At 40.6% G+C, this 19981-nt stretch overlaps 2 protein-coding genes across 2 annotated transcripts; one reads left to right on the plus strand and one right to left on the minus strand.

Annotated features, from left to right (window-relative positions):
- The first annotated feature begins 613 nt into the window (after positions 1–613).
- On the plus strand, positions 614–13126 carry pum3 (pumilio RNA-binding family member 3). Its single transcript, XM_085357964.1, has 18 exons — positions 614–656; positions 1610–1694; positions 1776–1958; positions 2285–2468; positions 2563–2638; positions 3087–3180; positions 4194–4260; positions 4461–4635; positions 4819–4922; positions 6381–6459; positions 6583–6681; positions 7563–7616; positions 8060–8140; positions 8442–8584; positions 8697–8919; positions 9074–9161; positions 11777–11867; positions 12314–13126. The coding sequence occupies exons 2-18, from the start codon at positions 1622–1624 to the stop codon at positions 12441–12443; spliced, it is 1944 nt and encodes a 647-aa protein (XP_085214090.1). The 5' UTR covers positions 614–656; positions 1610–1621; the 3' UTR covers positions 12444–13126.
- A 2056-nt stretch (positions 13127–15182) lies between these two features.
- Positions 15183–19926, minus strand: kcnv2a (potassium channel, subfamily V, member 2a). Its single transcript, XM_085357965.1, has 9 exons — positions 19789–19926; positions 18805–18942; positions 18224–18402; positions 17929–18112; positions 16691–16882; positions 16358–16612; positions 16153–16269; positions 15912–16070; positions 15183–15446 (listed from the first exon to the last, which is right to left on the minus strand). The coding sequence occupies exons 1-9, from the start codon at positions 19924–19926 to the stop codon at positions 15183–15185; spliced, it is 1626 nt and encodes a 541-aa protein (XP_085214091.1).
- Between the last annotated feature and the right edge of the window lie 55 nt (positions 19927–19981).

Consider the following 19981-nt stretch of genomic DNA (forward strand, 5'->3'; position numbering starts at 1 on the left):
ATTCAAAGGTATTTATAGCTTGAAATGAAGGAAGTTAAACTTTAGAATATGATAATACACAATGCCACCAGATGGATTTAAAGTCCTATCTTCTGGATATGGCTCCGTAAAGTCTGTTGCTACGTTGCCGGGCAACGGGAAACATGTGAGTTGCAAAGCCTTGTGGGTTATGTAGTTCTCAACCGTTGTCTTGCGTTTGGAGCGTAATGGGTCGTAATTTTAAAGAAAATGACATAATTTTTCCAAACATGATTAACTTTAATATTAGATTAAACTAACTTGATTTTTAAGGAATTTTAAAGAATGTCAATTTCTAATTCACATCGATGTAACCACAGTAACGAGGTCTGCCCCTTTAAATGACAGTCTGTAAACAAACATTGGCCGCGTTACAGTGGCTCAGAGCTCCACAAATCGAAAAAAAAGTTCACTTTTTGTCAGTACACTTTGGGACTGCACAACCACTCAAAGTGTTAAATATTGGGAGCTGAAACGAATAAATTTATCGGTGCGGCGTTTTTGGGCGATAATGAATTGTCGCAACAACCAACGTTTTACGGCAGTGGAGTTTCAGTTTGATTGGACGCTTGGTGCCGTAAACCGTGTCGGTTATAGAACACATGGGACGGAGCTGAGGTAGCGTGTACATCTGAAATGTGAGTTAACTGCTCGAAAAAATCACGTTTACGTCGTTATGTTATAACAAAATGCTATTTTTATTTGCGCAATAACAGTTCCTAACTTGTGTTATATATGTTGCTAACTAAGTAGCATGGGTAAAAGCACCAGAAGCGCTTTATGGATCGAAAACACATTTCAAAACTGTTATAACTGATGGAAAAGTGGTTCATTAATATTAAAATTTAAGCAGAGTTTCGTCATTAACAGCACGTGAAGAAAAAAAGCTTGGTGTAGTTTCTTGTCTGTGGTTCTAGTTTAAATCCAATTAGAATCAGAAACGTTATCGTCAGACACTTTCGCCCAGTCCAACAAAGCTTCTCACTGCCTCGGTAAGATGTTCAGGAATACTTTATTTTTCCCATATTTGGTTACTTATTAAAGCAGTTTAAATAATGATCAGATGATACTAATATTTATTATTATTATTATTATTAACATCTGTCAGGTGCTTCTTTTTCAGATATATTGTGTTATAGAGAGTGATAGCATAGCAAGTTTTTAGTTCTCATCAGTTGCAATCACAGAACCAGTCTTCGTGATTCCAGTTTGTACAGTCTGTTATTATCACCAGCTGTAGTGCTGCTTCTCCTGCAGATCACAGCAAAGTACACTGTACTTGCAGTAACTGATGGATAGAAAATCTCATCATCACTTTGCAGCACACAGTGAAGGATTGTGGTGCCTGCTAAGCCTCTTGTTGTATACAGCCTATGTGTGACAGCATGAGCGGTCACGCAGTGGTTTTGATGAGTATGAAAGAGATATTGATCACATGCTACACTCTCCATAACCAACAAATTTCAACCCAGATAACCGCTTGTGGGAGATTGGCGTTCCATCCTTTCTTTCTTTCTTTTTTACTTTAATTTGTCACCTGCGTGTATGTGACATGTTAATTTTCCTACTCTTGTCTCACTTTTTCTCTCAGACAGACATTAGGATGGAAACTCAATCAAAAAAAATTTTTTCTCCTAAAAATGGGAAGAAGTTCATGCAGAAAGGAAAAGGAAAAGGTAAAGCATCTTTTACAACAACGCTTCCAAGCTTCATCACATCAAACCAGTTTTGTGATTGCGGTGTCTCATTTTGCCCAGATTCCACAGGGACCAAATTTGGTGGAAAACCGGGCAGCAAAAAGCCCTTCAAACAGTACAACAACGCAGAGAGGAAGAGCCGACCGGGGAAGGGCCGGGATGGCGACAAGAGACAAACAAAGTTTTCTTTCTCTAAAGGAGGGAAGAGGAAACTGACAGATGCTAAAGATGAAGGAGGTGAGGGTGAGGAAATATCGGCTCTTTACAGACCAAATCTGACACTGTAAACATTGGAGTTGGTTGTATATCATAAGCTGAACATAATTAACACACATACATTCTGCACATATACAGCACATGTTATCAACGCACTGCTTGTTAGTTTTAGAGTAAAAATAAATAAATACATGAGATACACTCTCTGTGCTACAGTGTGGACAGTCAGACTGCTGAAATGACGCATTCTGCTCTAAATCACTGATTCTGTGTTCGGCTTCTCCTGAGAGCCTTTCTGTTAGAGGACGGTCTTCAAAAGCAAAAGTTGTATTTCCTCTTTTGTGTGAGATCAGGTCCTGGGGCTAAGAAGGTGAAGAAGGATGGGTTTAAACCAAATGAGAAGCTCACAAAGGAGGAGCTGAAGAAGAACAGGCAACAGAGAAAGAAGGACCTGAAGAAGAGTCGACAGGAAGCTGAGAGGAAGGACATGTATGAGATCATCAATCAGTCCAAACATATGTGGGGAGACCTCAGGAGGTACATGTCCACACACACTCACTCACAGGGTCGGAGACAAGGCCGTCGTTTGTATTGCTGCGGTCGGTTCAATATTGGATGTTTGTGCTAACAGGAAGAACTGCGAGAAAGACCTGAAGAAGAAACTGTTGAGAGAGCTTCGTGATCTGATCCATGGAAAAGTCAAACAGGTTCGTCTGTTTGTTAGAAACTGCACATTTGGATTTATCTTTATTTTTAAACCTGTTTAACTTTTCTTTAAAATGAACCCATCCTCAAATGACCATATTATGGACATTCACTCTTGTTGACATCATACAGTGGGGAAAAAACCTCCTGAAATCTAAGTATTTGGCTCACAGGGATTACGTGTACATACACTAGCCTAATCATATATGACGGAAAAAAAGAACAAACAGGATAGGCTTCCAATAAGATGTACCTTTTTAAAATGTAGTTCTCTTAGGATTGTTCATCATGTCTGCAATTGACTCAGAAAGTAAAGAGGCTTAAAAGTGGACACACGGATCATAAAACATCATAAAAACAGAACAGAGGAAAACAAGCAGTTTCTTGCATTTTGTTTTAATTTTATGGAATGATTTGGATTGTTATGTGACCGTGCTTTCCTTCCTCCAGATGGCGTTTGCTCACGACGCCGTGCGAGTGCTGCAGTGTTACATTCAGTTCAGCAACCACGAGCAAAGGCAGGAAGTGTTTGAGGAGCTCAAAGGTGAGCATCATAATTTCATCTACTGTCTTTGGAAGTGTTACAGTCTGCGTGTGAGTTACCCCAAACTCTGAGCTTTTTCATCACCAGTTAATTCAGAGGTGACGTCTAGAAAATATCCCCAATACAGACAGAAAACTCAGAATGGGCTGTGGGCATTTAGCAGTTCTGGATTTTAATGTGACAGTGGATAGTTTTCCCTTTATTTTTTATTTTTTGTTTGTTTTAACTTTTTATTCTTGCACAGAAGAATTTTTAGAAATGGCAACGAGGCTTTTAGCAAGAAAGGGAAATCACAAATTGACCACACGTGGTGCTTTAACCAGCCAGAATCTGAGAAAACCCTGGCGTGCATGAGTAATGTACGTTCATTTTTATGCTGGCATAAAAATTCAGCACACAGTGTAAAGACATATATTTAGCAGGGTTAGGTTAATTGCTGTTTCTAAATTGGCCATAGGTGTGAATGAGAGTATGAATGGTTGTCTGTCTTTCTCTGTTAGCCCTGTGACAGACTGGTGAGCTGTCCAGGGTGTACCCATGCCTCTGGTGCCCGGGACAGGCTCCAGCTCTCCTGCAGCCCTGATAAGGATTAGCGAAAAAGGATGGATGAATGGGAAAAATGTCTTATATGTTTGAGTAAATGGGCCTACAGACCAGCAAAACTGGTTAAAAATATTAGAATTCTAGTGAGGTTCCTTTGGACCTTTTCAACTCATGCAGGAACGGCCCTGATAACTTTGCTGGTAACGAATGATTTTTGGGTCCAGTGGGTTTTCCCTGCTACTTCCCTCCAGAAAATTTATATTTTTATCAAAACCAACAGAAATCCATCAGCGCCAAAGTCATATTTGTTGCTACTGAAACTAGCTTCTGCCGCTTTTTTCAAAACACCTCATCCACGGATTATGAACAGGCAGCACATTTTCCCTTTTACATCAAAATTCAATAAGTAAGATGTGAGTAGATATAAAAAGATCCAGTTATACGACTGTGTCCTTGTTTTCTTTTAACAGATGACATCCTGAGTTTGAGCAAGTCACAGTACGGCAGACATGTGGTGAAAAAGCTGCTGGTGTATGGGTGAGTCGGCTTAGAGGAGTTTTTTTCCCCTTTCTGCAAAAGCATCTTGAAACAGGTGTTTCTATTATTTTGTCCAACCAGTTTAAATGAATTCAGCTAAATATGACAGAATAAACTGCTCAGCAGCTACAATGAAGTTCTGCAGTAGATAAGTGTAATCTTAGGTGTATTTATTATTTATGTATTTACTTCCTCCACAGGAACAAAGAGCTGGTGGCAGCAGTGATTAACAGGTTTAAAGGTCACGTGCGACAGATGCTCCGGCACGCCGCTGCCTCGTCCATCATCGAGTATGCGTACAATGACAAAGCGGTGCTCGCACAGAGACTCATGCTCACAGATGAGCTGTACGGCAACACCTACACTGTCTGCAAGGTAAACACACACACACACACACACACACACACACACACACACACACACACACACAGGCTTAAAACTATTGTTTTGTATCAGCGCCACCAGAGGGCAGACAAACAGGCCGACCACTATTGTGATTATTATTTTTGAGAGGTGTGTTTATTAATTGGTGTTGTGCGTCTCTTTGTCCGTGTCCAGTCATACGAGTTCAACACCCTTGAGAAAGTCGTAAGGACGAACCCGGACAAGCTGAACAACATCATGGACGAGATGAAGCAGATTCTCACACCCATGGCCCAGAAGTAAGACCAGGAAAAGAATCACCTGCTAAGTTTGACTTTGAAGTCCTTTACAAATGTTTTCTGACAGAGTGTGGTTAAAGCTTTCAGTTTTTGTTATACTAATGAATAAAGCAATTCACATTAAGTTGAGGTAAAATGGCAAAAGATTCAATAAAAACATTGTTTAAAATGTTTTTCCTAAAGATGAGAACAAATCTGAGCTGATGTGGAAACTTTGATTTGGTTTGAGACGCATTTATGGTCAGAATTTAATTCTTTTAGATAAATTAGAACCTAAAAGAAAGTTAAAGTTATAAAATTTCATTACTGAACTTAAAAGTTACAAATAAAACCTTGAAGTCGATTCGTCCACACATATTTAAGGTTTTGTAAGTGAGAGAGATGTTACATGCTGTTTTAGACATTTGTACGCACACAAAGGTTTTTGAAAGTCAGAATTATCGGATTGGTGAGCTGAACTTATTCGGGTTTGGATGTACGCATTTGTAAAATGGTTTTAGGTCAGATTTGGTATTTCTGTTTTGTATTTGTGTGGATTTAAACATGCGCGTGTGAGTCCTCAAAAGTTATACACAAATCATTGAACACATTTGTTAAACTTAATTTATACTTGCAGATCATATTGTACGCACTGAGACAAATTTCTCTCCATATTTCGGAGTCCTGTCCATCTTTGGATCCGTATACCTATGCGAGAAGGTTTTCTCAAACATGAACCACATGAAGTCCAAACGGTGCTCTTTCCTGACTGATGCCACTGCAGTACTGCATTAATATTACAGCCCTGATATGGAGAAGCTCTGCAGCGATGTTCAGAAACAGAAATCGCATTAAAAGAGCATTTAATATGCTGTTATTTTTCAATAAATATCTCTATATTTTTGACCCTGAGTTTTACGTTCAGGGCTGGACCCCAGACACAGACACACGGCTCTGTTTCTCCCAGTATTCAGCCTGAGGGGCTAAAATGGCTCTTTGGTGCCCTGATTCAGACCTAAGTTACTGTCATTCTTTTCACTCAAAGTCTGCACGTTGTGCATATGGGTGGAAGAAGGAGGTGATTTTACATGTTTGAAAAATGAAGCACTGGTTTAGTTCTAGGGTGAAAGTGGCCTACGTCATTTGGCACCACTGTGGATTTTCTACCATTAGAAGTTAAAGGTTTAACCTCTTTTGAAATGCCACAAATATTCTATCCAAACTTTTTAATCTTCAGACCAAAGCTCACAGAAGCTATCAGATGGATTTTAGATATGGTTAACTGAAATCCGCTGCAAAGCTGTCAAACAGGAAGTGAAGTTGTATGCCAGGATTGCTGTATGGGTCAAATGGAAGGATGAAAAGTGAATCTAAAGTGGAAATGCCATTAACTGCAGTTGCTCTGTTTTTAAAATTCTGTTTATATTTTATTTTATCTGGATGTTTGTTAATCACTTGGACTGTTTTTTTGTATTTCAGGGAACAAGTGATCAAACACTCTCTAGTCCACAAAGTCTTCCTGGATTTCTTCCAGTGTGCTCCTGAGAAACAGAGAACGGTGAGCCTCTTTTTAAAGTTTCCATGTATTAAAGAACAGAAGCTGAATATCGCTGCTTCATTGGAACTAAAAATGGAATAATAATTGTTTCTCCTTGCTCTGTGTTTGTTGCGATTCGAGCAGGAGATGATCGAGTCCATCAGACAGTCTGTCGTCTACATGGCCCACACTCATGACGGAGCCCGAGTGGCGATGAACAGCTTGTGGCACGGCACAGCCAAGGTGCGCACACGCTCAAATGCAACAACTGCACGTGCACATGCAGGAGTTCTGTTGTTACAGACAGTTGAGAAGCAGCCTTCACTCTTTTCTTTTTTCCTCCATGGGAGTCATTTAAAAAACTCTGCTCGAAAACAAAACTTATGGGCTCAAAATACACGAAGAGAGAGCCTGATCGGATTTTGTTTACGTAAAGACTCTTGTACCCAGTTTAAAATCGGTGGCATAAATGACCTCAAGTCATCACCTGTGTTTATTTATCGGTTCATGAGGTTAGCAGGAGGACACACAAACCCAGGCTTTTACCTGTACTAGTAAGCCAGTACAGGGTTGCAGGTCCATCCACTGTGACCCCTTGGGAAATAAAGGTTAGGCTGAAAGTTGTTTTTTTATTATTACCTATCAGAATTGTTCCATGTACCACAAGCCCCAGGGTAAACTGATATTGTGGTGATCAAAGAGGTTTTCTTCTGCGGTGTAAAAGCAAAGCTGTCAGTTCAGTGGTGCATCTACACTCTTACCCTCAAGTTCTGGGTAGCAACCAAAAGATGAGGGGAAATGAGTTTCCTCTAGAAGATGCAAGATGGCCTGTTCTTCATTAGAATAGGGGTGAGCTCAGAGTAGAGCTGCTGCTTTATTCATTGAAAGAAGCTAGTTCAGGTGGTTCATGCATCTGATTAGGATTCCTGATGGACATCAAGTGGCAGAAGATGGATGATCATAATTATTTTCTAACATGCCAGCCGCACATTAAAGCTTCTTCAGTTCCTCATAATCTTTAGATTGGCACCATCCAAACTTCATATATATGTAACTAATGTTGATGACTGGCAGGAAATGGAAGCGTCTGCTACACAAAGTCATTGTTTTATTTTTTGTTTCAGGACCGAAAAGTCATCATAAAAACTATGAAGACCTACATGGTGAAATTTGCCATGGTGAGTTCATTTAATCATGTGTTGATTGATTAAACCAAAACCTATGTTTATATGTTAACAATTCATGCAAAGTGTCTGCAGGTCAATTAAAGTATGTTATAAACAGTTTGGATGTTTTTAGTGTAGTGTAAAATAACTTCATGGTTGTATGTCTGCCAAAAAATAATCACTGTCATTTCTGTACTTTGTATTCTCACCTCCACTTCTACCTCTCATTAGTCTTATTTTTCTTGTGGATTTCTGTCAGTTTCAGATGTTTTGTGATGAAATTCTCTGTTCTTGATGTATCTTCTAAAACGTCTCAGACAACTTTTTATGTGCACAATTGTTCAAAACTAGAAAATAGCAGCTGATTATTTAATCTCTTTAAAGTCACATTGTTCAGAAATTAAAATTCCTCAGAGTGAGTAAGAGTGAGGACTGATATATGTATGTATCCACAGGGGGAGTTTGCTCACCTGGTTCTTTTGGCCATATTTGACTGTGTGGACGACACCAAGCTGGTCAAACAGGCCGTGCTCTCAGTAAGTCAAATGCAAAATACTTCATTGGTATGCAGACTCAAATGGTTTTGGAGCCCAGCAGGAATCTGCAAACTGACTAGAGAGTGTAGAGAAAAATGACTGTGAGTGGCCTGAGCCAAAGTGCAAATCTGTCTGAACAGGAACAGGGCAGACACACACTGCCACAGCAAAAGAAACCTTAGCTTCAGACTTGGATGGTTCCTGGACTCATATGCTCCTGACTGGGAGGGGAGAGAATGCAAAGCATGACATGTTTAAGAAGTATCCCCATTAAAAACTCATTTGTGTCCCACCTTTCCAGGAGATCCTAGAATCTCTGGATGAGGTCGTAGGTAACAAGTACGGTAAAAAGGTCCTAGTGTACCTGCTGAGCCCCAGAGACCCGGCTCACCTGGTGCCGGAGATCATCAAGGTGTTGGAGAAGGGAGACGGAAACGCACACAGGTAACAGCAATATGGACGGTTTTGTTTAATCCAAGAAAGTAAAAATAAATAGTAATGCTAACATATAAAAATCTGAGATGGAGTGAAGGTCACATGTTTCTGCTCTGTTCAGTAAAAAGGACACAGCAACTCGGAGGAAGGAGCTGCTGGAAGTTGTCTCCCCACCGCTGCTGGAGTACCTATGTAACAACGCAGCTGCCATGGCGATGGACAAGGCGACCAGCGTCACCATCAGCGACATCTTGGCGTCGGCCTGTGGGGACCTGCGGCCCGCCATGACGGCTGTGGCTCAGCTGGCCAATCAGGAGTTGGTACCAGGAGGGATTAAAGGCGAGGTGTGTGACAGCAGTTAGAAACCGAGCACAAAAGTGTCAACAAACAACAAATATGAATATGAAAGGATTTTTTTTTTTTACTTGGATATTCACTAAAAGAAGCTTTGATGGTGACTTTATGTTTGATGCGCTGTGCTCTTTGTGCCCTCTGTAGCTTCACATGGCAGAGCATCCAGCAGGACACCTGGTGCTGAAGTGGCTCATAGAGCAGGACGTCACGCTGGCAGAGGCCGGCAAGGAAGGTAAGGACACCATGACACACACACAGTAAACTGGTTTTAATGAGAATGTTGTTGAATTCAGGGTCATTTCTGACAGCGTGCTGAGCATTTAAAAAACCTGTTTAAGTGGGTTTCTTAGATTAGCTTGAGTCATTTTCACACAAACTCCAGATATTTGCAGGGGAATCAGGCTGGGTTTAGATGTGTTCACAATGCTGGGAACACTGTGTTTTTTAGACAAGCAGACAGGACACATGACAGCTGCTTGGAAGCAGCAGCTGTAAATAAATAAATAAAATTTTGTCAACAGCCTAGCTGCAGCATTTTGCACAACCTGTAGACGATCCAGAGAACCTTTGCTTAGACACATAAAGAAAGAGTTACAATAGTCCAAGCGTGAGGAAATAAATGCATGTATGGCAATCTCCAGTTCAGGGTGAGATAAAATAGGGCTTAACTTAGCCACATTTCTTAAATGATAAAAACAAGATCGAACCAGAGATTTCACATGCCCATCCAATGTGAGAGTCGTGTCAAAAGTTACACCTAAATTCCTGATAGAGGATTTGACATACACTGAAAGAGGACCAAGGGCTTTCACTGTCTGGGATAAAAATCTGTCAGGAGCGCATACGAGGACTTCAGTTTGAGTTAGAGGAAATTTGCAGCATCCAATGTTTGATGGAATCTAAGCAATCATTCAGAAGCTGAAGCTTAGATAAATCCTGGGGCTTAAAAGAGATGTACAACTGAATATCATCAGCATAACGGTGATAACAAATGTCCTCAAAAGAGCCCATTATATGCTGGAGGGGGAGAAGATATATTAAGAACAATAAAGGCCCCAAGACCGAACCCTGAGGGAGACCACAAGTAAGGGAAGTAGAGGATGACCTAAAATCAGAGACCACCACAGAAGAAGATCGGTGATGTAGATATGAGGAGAACCACTCCAAAGCAGTACCCGATACACCAACCCAATGTTTAAGCCTTTCCAGGAGGCTGCGGTTGTCAGCAGTGTCAAAAGCCGATGTTAGGTCCAACATAAGTAGGACTGAGCATTTTCCTGCATCATTACTCATCAGAATGTCACTTGAGACCCTAAGAAGGGCTGTTTCTGTGGAGTGAGCTCGGCGAAAGCCAGACTGAAACTTATCACAAATGCTATGTTTGTCCAGAGCTGCTATAAGTTGCTTAGCCACAACCTTTTCTAGAAGCTTAGCAATTAACAGTAATTTAGAGATAGGTCTGTAGCTGCTCCAAAGAGTGGGGTCTAGCTGAGGTTTTTTTAAAAGTGGGAGAATAGCAGCATTTTTAAGATAAACCGGAACTATACCAGACGCCAGTGAAGAGTTGATTAGAGTGAGCACAGATGGACCAATTACCTGGAAGACATTTTTGAATGATGATGCAGGAACAATGTCAAGTGGACAAGAGGATGTCTTTACTGAATTCGCTAGTTTTACCAGCTCAGGTAGTGAAACGGGAGAGAAAGTATCCAAAATGACGTGCCGAGATGGGGTTGAGATCGACATAACAGGTGCTGAATGAGAAAAATTTATTCTTACATTCTTCATCATTGCAAGCAGAAAAGAAAGAAAACTGTCACAGTCGTCCTCATTAGATGAAATAGGGGCTGCAGGAAGAGCAGGAGTAACAATGTCACTAATTGTGTTGAATAGCACCTTAGGATTACCTCTGCTCTTTGTAACTAAGTGTGAGAAATAGGCAGCCCTCGCATCTCTGATAGCATTATTAAAAGAAGCTAAAAGGTCCTTTAGGTAGAGGAGATGAACATTTAGATGGGTTTTCCTCCACCTGCGCTCCGCTTTACGACAATCATGTTTTAGACCGCAAATACTGTCATTTAGCCAAGGAGGAGATTTGCAAGCAGAAACTCTCATTTTAACCGGACAAATTTAATCTAAAATAGAAAGGCAATAATTATTCAAAAGATTGGTTGAATAATCAACATCATTATGAGGAGATAGTAGGTTAAAAGCATCTGCAAATGTCTTAGCTGTGGAGGAGTCTAAGATACGAGAGCTAAGTATCCGTTGAACAGGGAACAAAAGCTCATTAAAAGACATGTTAAAAACAATAACATGGTGATCACAAATAAAAATGTCCTCAGAGTAAATAAAATCAATAGTTATACCCAAAGTAAAAACAAGGTCCAGTGTCCAGCTGTCACACTTCTAACATACCGCCAGGTTAAAGACCAGCTAATGCCTGATTCAACTGAGCTGGACATTGTGTTCTCATTGGCAACTCTCTAGAGCATTGTCTCCAAATGTTAATGGCCACATGTGTGAAAACAGCTTAGTGCCTGTCCCCTCTAACCCGATTGAGGATTTAGTCAGTTATAGCTATGGATCAAAAGAAAGAACTGAACTTTTTAAAAACACGAGTACGCTAGAAGCAGACAGGTGGTATTCAGTGGACTAAAAGCCAAACACACAGCTTTGGAGTGTGTCCCTGCTGAGCTGAACAACAGAACCACAAACCACCACAAACTGCAATACTCCTACATACCTGCAGGAAAATCACTTCACATCAGCGCTAGAAAGTGGAAACTATATATCTTCTTATCTCTGTATCTTGTTAATCTCTGCCTGTCTGTTTTACCCTCTCAGAGCGATTTGGGAGGATCCTCGTGGACACAGTAGGAACAAATAAGATGAAGAGCTGGGCCAAAGTCAACAGAGGAGCCATGGTGCTCTGCAGGTCGGTGAACAAACACATTTCTATCACTTCAGAGGGTGTTTCTTGAGGGTTGTATAACAACTGAAGTTCATCTCAGATAGTCTTTTTATTAACTGGCTGGACAAAAACTCAAACCCCAGTCAGGGATGAAGGGTATCATAATGTCAAATGTCACATGACTCTTCTTTAGCACAAAATAACCTCTGCGTGCTGCCTACTTCTATCCTAGATATTATCAGATGATGATAAAACGGTGATTAAAAATCTATCAAGAGCAGATAATCGATACTGATTTTAAAACATGCTCAAAGAACATGTGAAAACATGGCACTTCCAGCTGATTTTAAACTGAAGATAACCATGTGTTTGTTCTAAGGACCAACAGGGGGCGACTCTGGTATCACAAAGAAACCGTTTGCCCTCTTTTTTTGTAAATTAAAGTTTTGGGGGGCGGGGTTTCTTTGCAGTTTGCTGAACAGCTGTGACAAGTCTGTGGCTGCGGAGGTGAAGGCGGCGCTGGAGTCCATCAGGTCGGAGCTTAGCAGCATCAGCAACAACAAAGGCGTGGAAATCCTGCTGGAGAATCTGAACAAGTAGACCTGTTTCTTCCAAACAAACTGCTGATGTTTAACCCATCGCTGCCTCTGTGGCACCAACACCTGCATGACTGAGTGATTGAAGCAGCAAATGGGAACATTTTTCAGGAAGTGGATACAACCTGACACACTGCTGTGTAATTACAGTGGATGGGAATTTGTTTGGAATCTGGGAAATTAGGAAAAGTGTTTGGAAAAATGGTCACCGCTACAAGAAAACAGATTACAAACATGGAAGAACAGCTGGCAGTTCAAAAGTCAACGGACAACACACATAAATTCTCAGATAATCAGTTTCGAGTCCATTACTGTCTTTGAAACTCAGCACTTCATCATTTACATTAAACAAATCTGGACAAAGTGATGGGTTTCATGGACAGAGGCTAAAATGTTTAGATACAGAGCTGATTAGTGAATGGGAAACGGCCTCTGTCTGTGATTGATGAGCTTAGCATGACTGAATGAATCATGACAAGATCTTCAAGAAATGAACAGAGGTCTCTTATACTTACTGTAATTATAAGAGAAAATTCTGCTTATTTTATGCTTGGGGTCTTCTCCAGTTGACTTGATTTTAAAATCTATGTTCAGGCCAACACTCTGCAGGTTGGACAAGTAAAACCATGTGCATAACATGACAAAGCCCAAAGTTTTTTGGTAATTTGTGTGAACTAGGATTCATCTGATCAGCCTTCAGATTTGGTTTGTAAGATTTTATATGTTGTAAGCATCAGCTACAAAGTTACTGTGTTTGCAAAATAAAGACTATTGTGACAATTATAATATGAATTATGATTTTTTTTTTTTTTTAAATAAGAGATTTATTTATGTGATGCTGACACAGAACCCCAAAACCTGAGTGTGAGCAAGCAAGTAATCAACGAGCATTGTCAAAGTAGACTTTAAAATGTTGGTTTATTTCAGTGAGCGGAAGAACCTGTCACATTTTTGCCATAGATATTGTTCCAATGGTTGGTGCTCATGGTAAATGGACTGGTAATACCTGTAAGATAAATAATTTTTAACTCTGAATCATGCAAAGCCACTCCTGTAGAGCCTAAGAATAAAAATATGGAGGGGAAATGAACATAATGGGTCCTCTTTGACAATGTCATACGTGTAATTTGACTACATCGCTTTTTTAAAATGTTGCTTTCTTGTGAAAGAACCTGGCTCAATTCTTTTTGCCATTTGAAGCAAGAAATTGCTTAAAAAAAAATCTGATATTTTATAAAAGAAGGTTGTCGGCTCCAGAGATACAGTTCATATTTTGAGGATAGAAAGTTCTGTACACAAACTGTTGAAGACAAGACGATGAGAAACAGTTTCATTCTTACAGAGACTCATGGGGCAGATAAACAGGTCTCTCAGGCACTGTCCAGATGTTGGATGTTTCAATGTTATCGGGTCCCATGTCGGGGATGGAGGCTTTAACAGCTTCACCACAGACAGGTTTGGAATAAATAAACACCTTTAATTCAGAGGACATTTTTTTGACTTTGAGAATTGGAATTTAAAAAAAAAACCTTGTACAACAATAATAAGCAAAAGTGATACTACATATAAATTTGGCCACAGCCCCCCTTCAAGGTTATCTCCTTTTGCACCACTGAACTGTTTACAGTGCTGCTTTCAGTTTGGGTCACTCTCTAGAAATCCTGTCCTGATCATTTTAAATCCCTTCTGTGTAAAACTAACCGTTGACTTTTGTGCCAAGGATCATTGCTTGTGAGAGTTGAGACCTGGGATACTTCGGGTTAGGAATGTGACCAGGAGCATTTGTGGGAGTGTTCATGAACAGAGGCAGATATGCCTCTACAAAAGGTATTTAAACCTTGGTTAAAAATAAATTTGGGGGCTTGTCCAGGATCGGTACTTCTGGCCTATAACATGAATTTTTGTTGCTACCCAGCTCACAAAGCTAAAACATAAAATTGAGACTGACATCGGCTCATTTAGAAATGTGAGTTTTTATTCAATTTCTAAATAATCTAAGTTTACACACAAAGAAATTTAAACACTGCAGCCAGGAGAGCATGACCTAGCAAGAAGAAGTGGTGGTGCATTAAACACCAACTAAGTCAGTTTATCAGGTCCATGGTTATCTGTTGAGGTCATACACCCCCAAAGGTGTGCACTGCGAAGCCAATAGGAGTTGCAGGGAGCACAACAGAGCAAGAGTATAGTAACCAAATTTAAACCACCTGTGTTTTGTTTTTTTTTTAATGGGCGGGATTACATCATGTATAATGGGAGGATGGATGAAAGTATGCATAAATAAACAGGTTTGCCAATTCTTTGGCCAGAAAGTCCTCAAGTTTGACTTTAAATGGCTTCTGGAAGCTGTTTCACTGAAATGTCTCTTGCCACATTAGTTTCCACTTCCACCAGTGCTGGCATCTGAATAGTCAAATAGTTCTATTATGAACAATAATATTGCTTTGAACATTGTGAGAACAATTTGTAAAAATAACTGAATAACCTGAAAAAAAGAGGTAGAATGACAAGTACAATTCCTGGCTTCTATTTACCTGTACACCCCCAAACTGATATCAGAAAAGTGTTGTTGGTGGTGGAAGTTTCCAGAAGCATCTCACCATCCGGCAGTTCATCCAGATAGAGTCTAGCTGTTATGGAAATTTCAGGTACTGTCTGCAGTATGTGTGATCAGGAACCTGTCACACATGTCACAAACACATGTTTGTAATTCTTCTCTTAAAACTTCTACAAGCTACTGTCATCACTTTTGGTGAATGCTGTCATCGCAGAACTCTGAGAACTTCTTTGCTGCCCTCCTGGCAAAGCCCAACTTCCCACGAGCCTTGGTCACAGCAGTGTACTCATGGGCCTTGAGCTTAGTGTAATAAGCAGAGAACTTGTTGTAAAGGACGGAGATGGGCATGCCATTGAGAATGATGCCAAAGGAGATACAGGCGAAGGCAAAGATACGTCCAAGGTTGGTCTCTGGGTACATGTCGCCATAGCCCACTGTGGAAATACTCGCCTGAGGGGTGAAAGAGACAATAACTATAAAGATGCAAAGGTAGACACAGAGATTGAATGATCTTAGGTAGGATTTACTGAAACATGTCTTTCTTTTTTGTCCCACCACACAAACACTTACTTGTATACATTGTTATGTTTTATGTAAAACACTGGTTCTAAAATGAAGTGTAAGATCTTCATTTTGTGTACGTTGAATCAGTGGATATGAGTTAAAAGTCATAAATAGGGGTTTCATATCCAGAAACACAGACATTAATAGATGCCAAGAGGCAAAAGTACATTTACTGTTACACCTTGCTTGTCTTAATTGGCAAAGATTCAACAAGTTGCTGGAAACATTCCTCAGAGATTTTGGTCCATATTAACATGATAGCATTAGATTTGTTGGACTTACATCCCTGATGCAACTCTCCTGTTCCACCACTTATTTGCATTAATGAGCAGTTGAGCAAGTGTACTTAACAAAAATTGTTGGTGTAATTGTGTGTCGACTCACAGCAGCCCACCACCATGCGTGTGGCATGGAGGTGAAGCTGGTGTTGTAGCTATCGTGCTCCACTGTGTACACCATGGCTGAAAACATGAAGATTCCCATGCCGATAAAGAGCAGCAAACATCCCACCTGGAGAGATATTTTAGAGCAATTTCAGCATTTAGTTAAACACTTTCTTCATATTTCTCTCAACCTGCAGATAAACCCTGACCTGCTGGTAGCACTGTCTTAGCGTGAAGCCAAAGGCTCTGAGGCCCGTTGAGTGACGAGCCAACTTCAAGATCCTGAAGATTCTCATCAGACGCATGATCCTCAGAACCTGCCCAACCTACAGAGAGGGAAAAAACACTACTAAACATGGATAAGACCACCATATTTAAAGTTTAACAACAACAACTCTCCCATCTTTTCTTTACCTTCCCGACACGTGCTACTGTCTCAATGTCTCCAGAGTGCACGTGGATGTCCTTGTCTTCAAAGCATTCCAAGATCATCTGCAAGTAGTGTGGCAGGATAGCGATCAGATCAACTGTGTTCAGCATGCTGCGTCCAAAACATTTCAGGGCAGGGGTGGAGATCAGGCGCAGCAGGTACTCCAAGGTGAAAAAGGTGATGCATAACGTCTCGACGTACTCGCCGTAGAACCTGCCACTGGGCTCACCTGATGGTGTCTAGAACACAGAATATAAAGATACAGCTTCTGTTCTGAAACAATAAAGGATCAGTCATGGTTTTAGTGTTATAGACACCTTGTACTGCATCTCCTCCACGGTGTTGAGGGTCATGGCGACCAGCGACACCAGCACAAACATGGAGGATGCGACTGCCACAAGCTTGGCTGTGATCGAGGAGAATGGCATCTCCATTAGGTTCCAGATTTTCCTCCGGGTCTGCCCAAAGGCCATGCCGTTAAATAACACCTCATTCTCCTCTGTTTCTACCTGCAGGATGGAAATGCATCAGCAACAGGATACAAACAGCATTTTTTGTTTGCTTTTTAGAGGGGAGTCAAACTTGATGCTCACTAGAAACAACCAGAAAAATAGGCAGTATAAAAACATCTTATTTTTCATTGAGGATAAAACTAGACGAATGAAATGTCAAGACAAGTCACCAAACTGAAACGCGCTTGAATTAAACTAAAAAACGGGCACAGCAAACTGTAATGGAAACATCTGTATAAATCTGTGCCAAGGAAAAGCTTATTCTCTTCTCCCCATCTGTCAAGACAGCAGAGCAGAGCGCTGATTTATAATGTGGGTCAAACAGACTCAGAGTCAGCCAGCAGATTACTGCCAAATCAGAGTTAAAAAAATAACTGCTGAACCAATGAGGCAGCAGTAGGTGATGAACCCGTGACATTTTATTTTGCAGCACTGTTAAACATATGGAGTCGAACCGGTGGTAAAATAAATAAAGTCACTGATTACAAACTGCCTCCTGTGTCCTGTGGATTATCCACTTCTTACGGAGAAGGGAAAGTTACTGTTTTCTAGGCTGTGAGGGCTGCAAATAAAAATCCATGGCCATGTATATGTGTGTGTGTGTTACATTTGAAGACGGAAATCCCAAAAGGGTCACAAGATAAACATGAGGGATCCTGACATGAGATCTTGCACTTATTTTTCAGACCTTTTATAAAACGCAGCACATAAAAGATACGTTTCCTATTTGGTCCTCTAACATTTAGCATCCATGAAAAAAGCCCCACCCACCTGTAATTCAAAATATTTATTTATGAGGGTCAGCCAATTAGAAGAAAACTGGTTTAAAGAAAAGAGACAGGGAGCTATAAAGGTTGTTTCAGACAGATGGTGAACTGAGTGCCTGCACTACGGTGTGGTATAAGATAAATACTGTGAACTGTGAATCATGCAAAGGTTTTTTAAGTCTGTTCAACTGAGGTGAACTTGAGCACAATAATGTAAATGTTTATTTATTACACACAATTTAAGTAAAAATGCACAAAAAGTGTGACATTACTCACCAGATCGCCCATCTCTGTAATCAGCTGCTTCTGTATTTTCAGCTGCTCGTTCAGCTCGTCCTGCCTCTCTTCAAAGGAGATGCGGCAGCAGCGCTGGCTGTTTTTGATTCTGACCCCCCAGTAGTTTATCTCCTCCAGGAAGTTTCGGGGACACAGCTCGTCTTTAATCCACAACACTCCAGTTCTGACAGAGAGGAAAGAGACAGGAAAACAGCATCCATGATCATTCCAAGATATCACAAAGGAGATTAAAGTGTCCCTGTGTTGACTTATAACCTCACGTGTTTTATGTCACCTGTAGAAATTAAAGATGTTGTGGAAAATTGTTGGGTCGCGGTCAAAGAAGAACTCGTTGCGCTGGACGACGTAGTCATCACAGAGGTCCAGCTTCCTGCTGTGGTCTGTGTATGTGGCCAAGCGACCGATCCGAGTCTTCGGATACCTGGCGGCTAACCTGTAAGGCAGGTGATACACCTGAGAAATAAAAAGAGAATTAGTCTCTTCTCTTTAGCATAGACATTTGAAAAAACATAGAAAATTTTTCATTACAATTACAAAATGCTAATATCACAAAAAATATGCAATGTACAAAACCAGTTTAAAAAAATCTAGTTTTTATTCATTGCTACTGGAAAAAGTCAGAGTGAACTCAGAGGAGACCTCCTGAATCTGTAAGTTTCTATGGGATTGGATCAGAACCACTGATTCCACGGGTTCAGCAGTAACATCTGAGCAAGACGGCTGTGACAGATATGCAGCTCACAGTCTGATAATGATGTATGAGTGCCACCTCTGCTGCTTGTTAATAAGTGTCAGGTTCAGTCCTAACAGTAAAATAAAAATATTAGCAGTTATGCAAAAGTTAAGCGGAGTTACCGTTCCTCCAACATTGATGTTGAGAATGAAGTGTTTGGTTGGAGAATTCAGCAAGCGGGAGGGAGACACTGGCAATCGATCTTCCACCTCCTCGTTTTCATACTCGGCATAAATATCGTAGATGTCTCTGCCAAGGTCCTTCAAAATATAACAAAACACAAAATGAACAGAAAAACTGAAAAATATCAGCTTAGATATGATCGTAGTAAAGTAGTAGATTTGTTTTTGCTCATCACAGTTCCAATTAGGTGAATGCTACTCTACACCAAACCTGGTGTAGAGTAGCACCTGTTGTGTAATTTTTACCTTATTGGTTGCCGTGACAGATCACTTTCCAAACTTATGAGAAAAATAAGTGGCATGGTGGTTCACTAAATAGCATTTCTGCCTCACATCATAGCAAGAAGGTCCCCAGTTCACCTGGTCATCTACAGTCTTCTGCGTGGAGTTTGCTTTGAGTACTTCAGCAAATTTAAATAGCAGATTCTGAACTGGCCGTGGATTTGAGGAAAACACAGTGCTTAAGGCAGATGGAATACCAAGTCCAATTCCACTTCCTGCTTGGCATCCTTGCCAAAGATTTCACTGAAGAGCTCCACATCTGTATATTTAAGTTCCAGTTTTACTTTAATGTTGCTGTTGATTTGTTGCTTATAGTAGCCTGTACTATTTTTATTCATTACCGTTCTGCTGTGAGACGGCAAGTTCCCCTGTGGCATCAATAAAGTACCCATTTACCTCTCCATATCTATGCATCCATGAATCCTACTTTATCTTATATTTGAGAGTCTTAGCTTGAGCACTAGAATGTGGTTCAATGCTGAAAAAACACAACAGCCGTAAAACCATGGAAGCTGTCTCAGCCTCACTGAACTTGTTGAATCTGAACAAAACATAACCAAAATCCAAAGGTATAGCTCAAATCTGTTTTTTAAAAATAGCTTCATCAAATCAAACAAATCCCAAATGGACCGAGTGACTGACCTGCATGGAGTTCCATGGTTTAATGAAGGCGCTGATCAAGTCCAGGTGTTCCACTGTTTCTTTGACCTCTTGAGTCCGGCTGCCGGGCTTGTAGCTGGAGAATAAACTCCTGCTTCGAGCTCTGAGGTGGTTAAACATGATCGCTGCTTTAAGTGTTAAATGTAAACTGCACAGAGACACGTCGCATTCACAG

The sequence above is a fragment of the Diplotaxodon limnothrissa genome, linkage group LG7 (assembly GCF_057381915.1).
Source record: "Diplotaxodon limnothrissa isolate DT_005_m linkage group LG7, D_limnothrissa_male_GT1.1, whole genome shotgun sequence".
Classification (NCBI taxonomy): Eukaryota; Metazoa; Chordata; class Actinopteri; order Cichliformes; family Cichlidae; genus Diplotaxodon; species Diplotaxodon limnothrissa.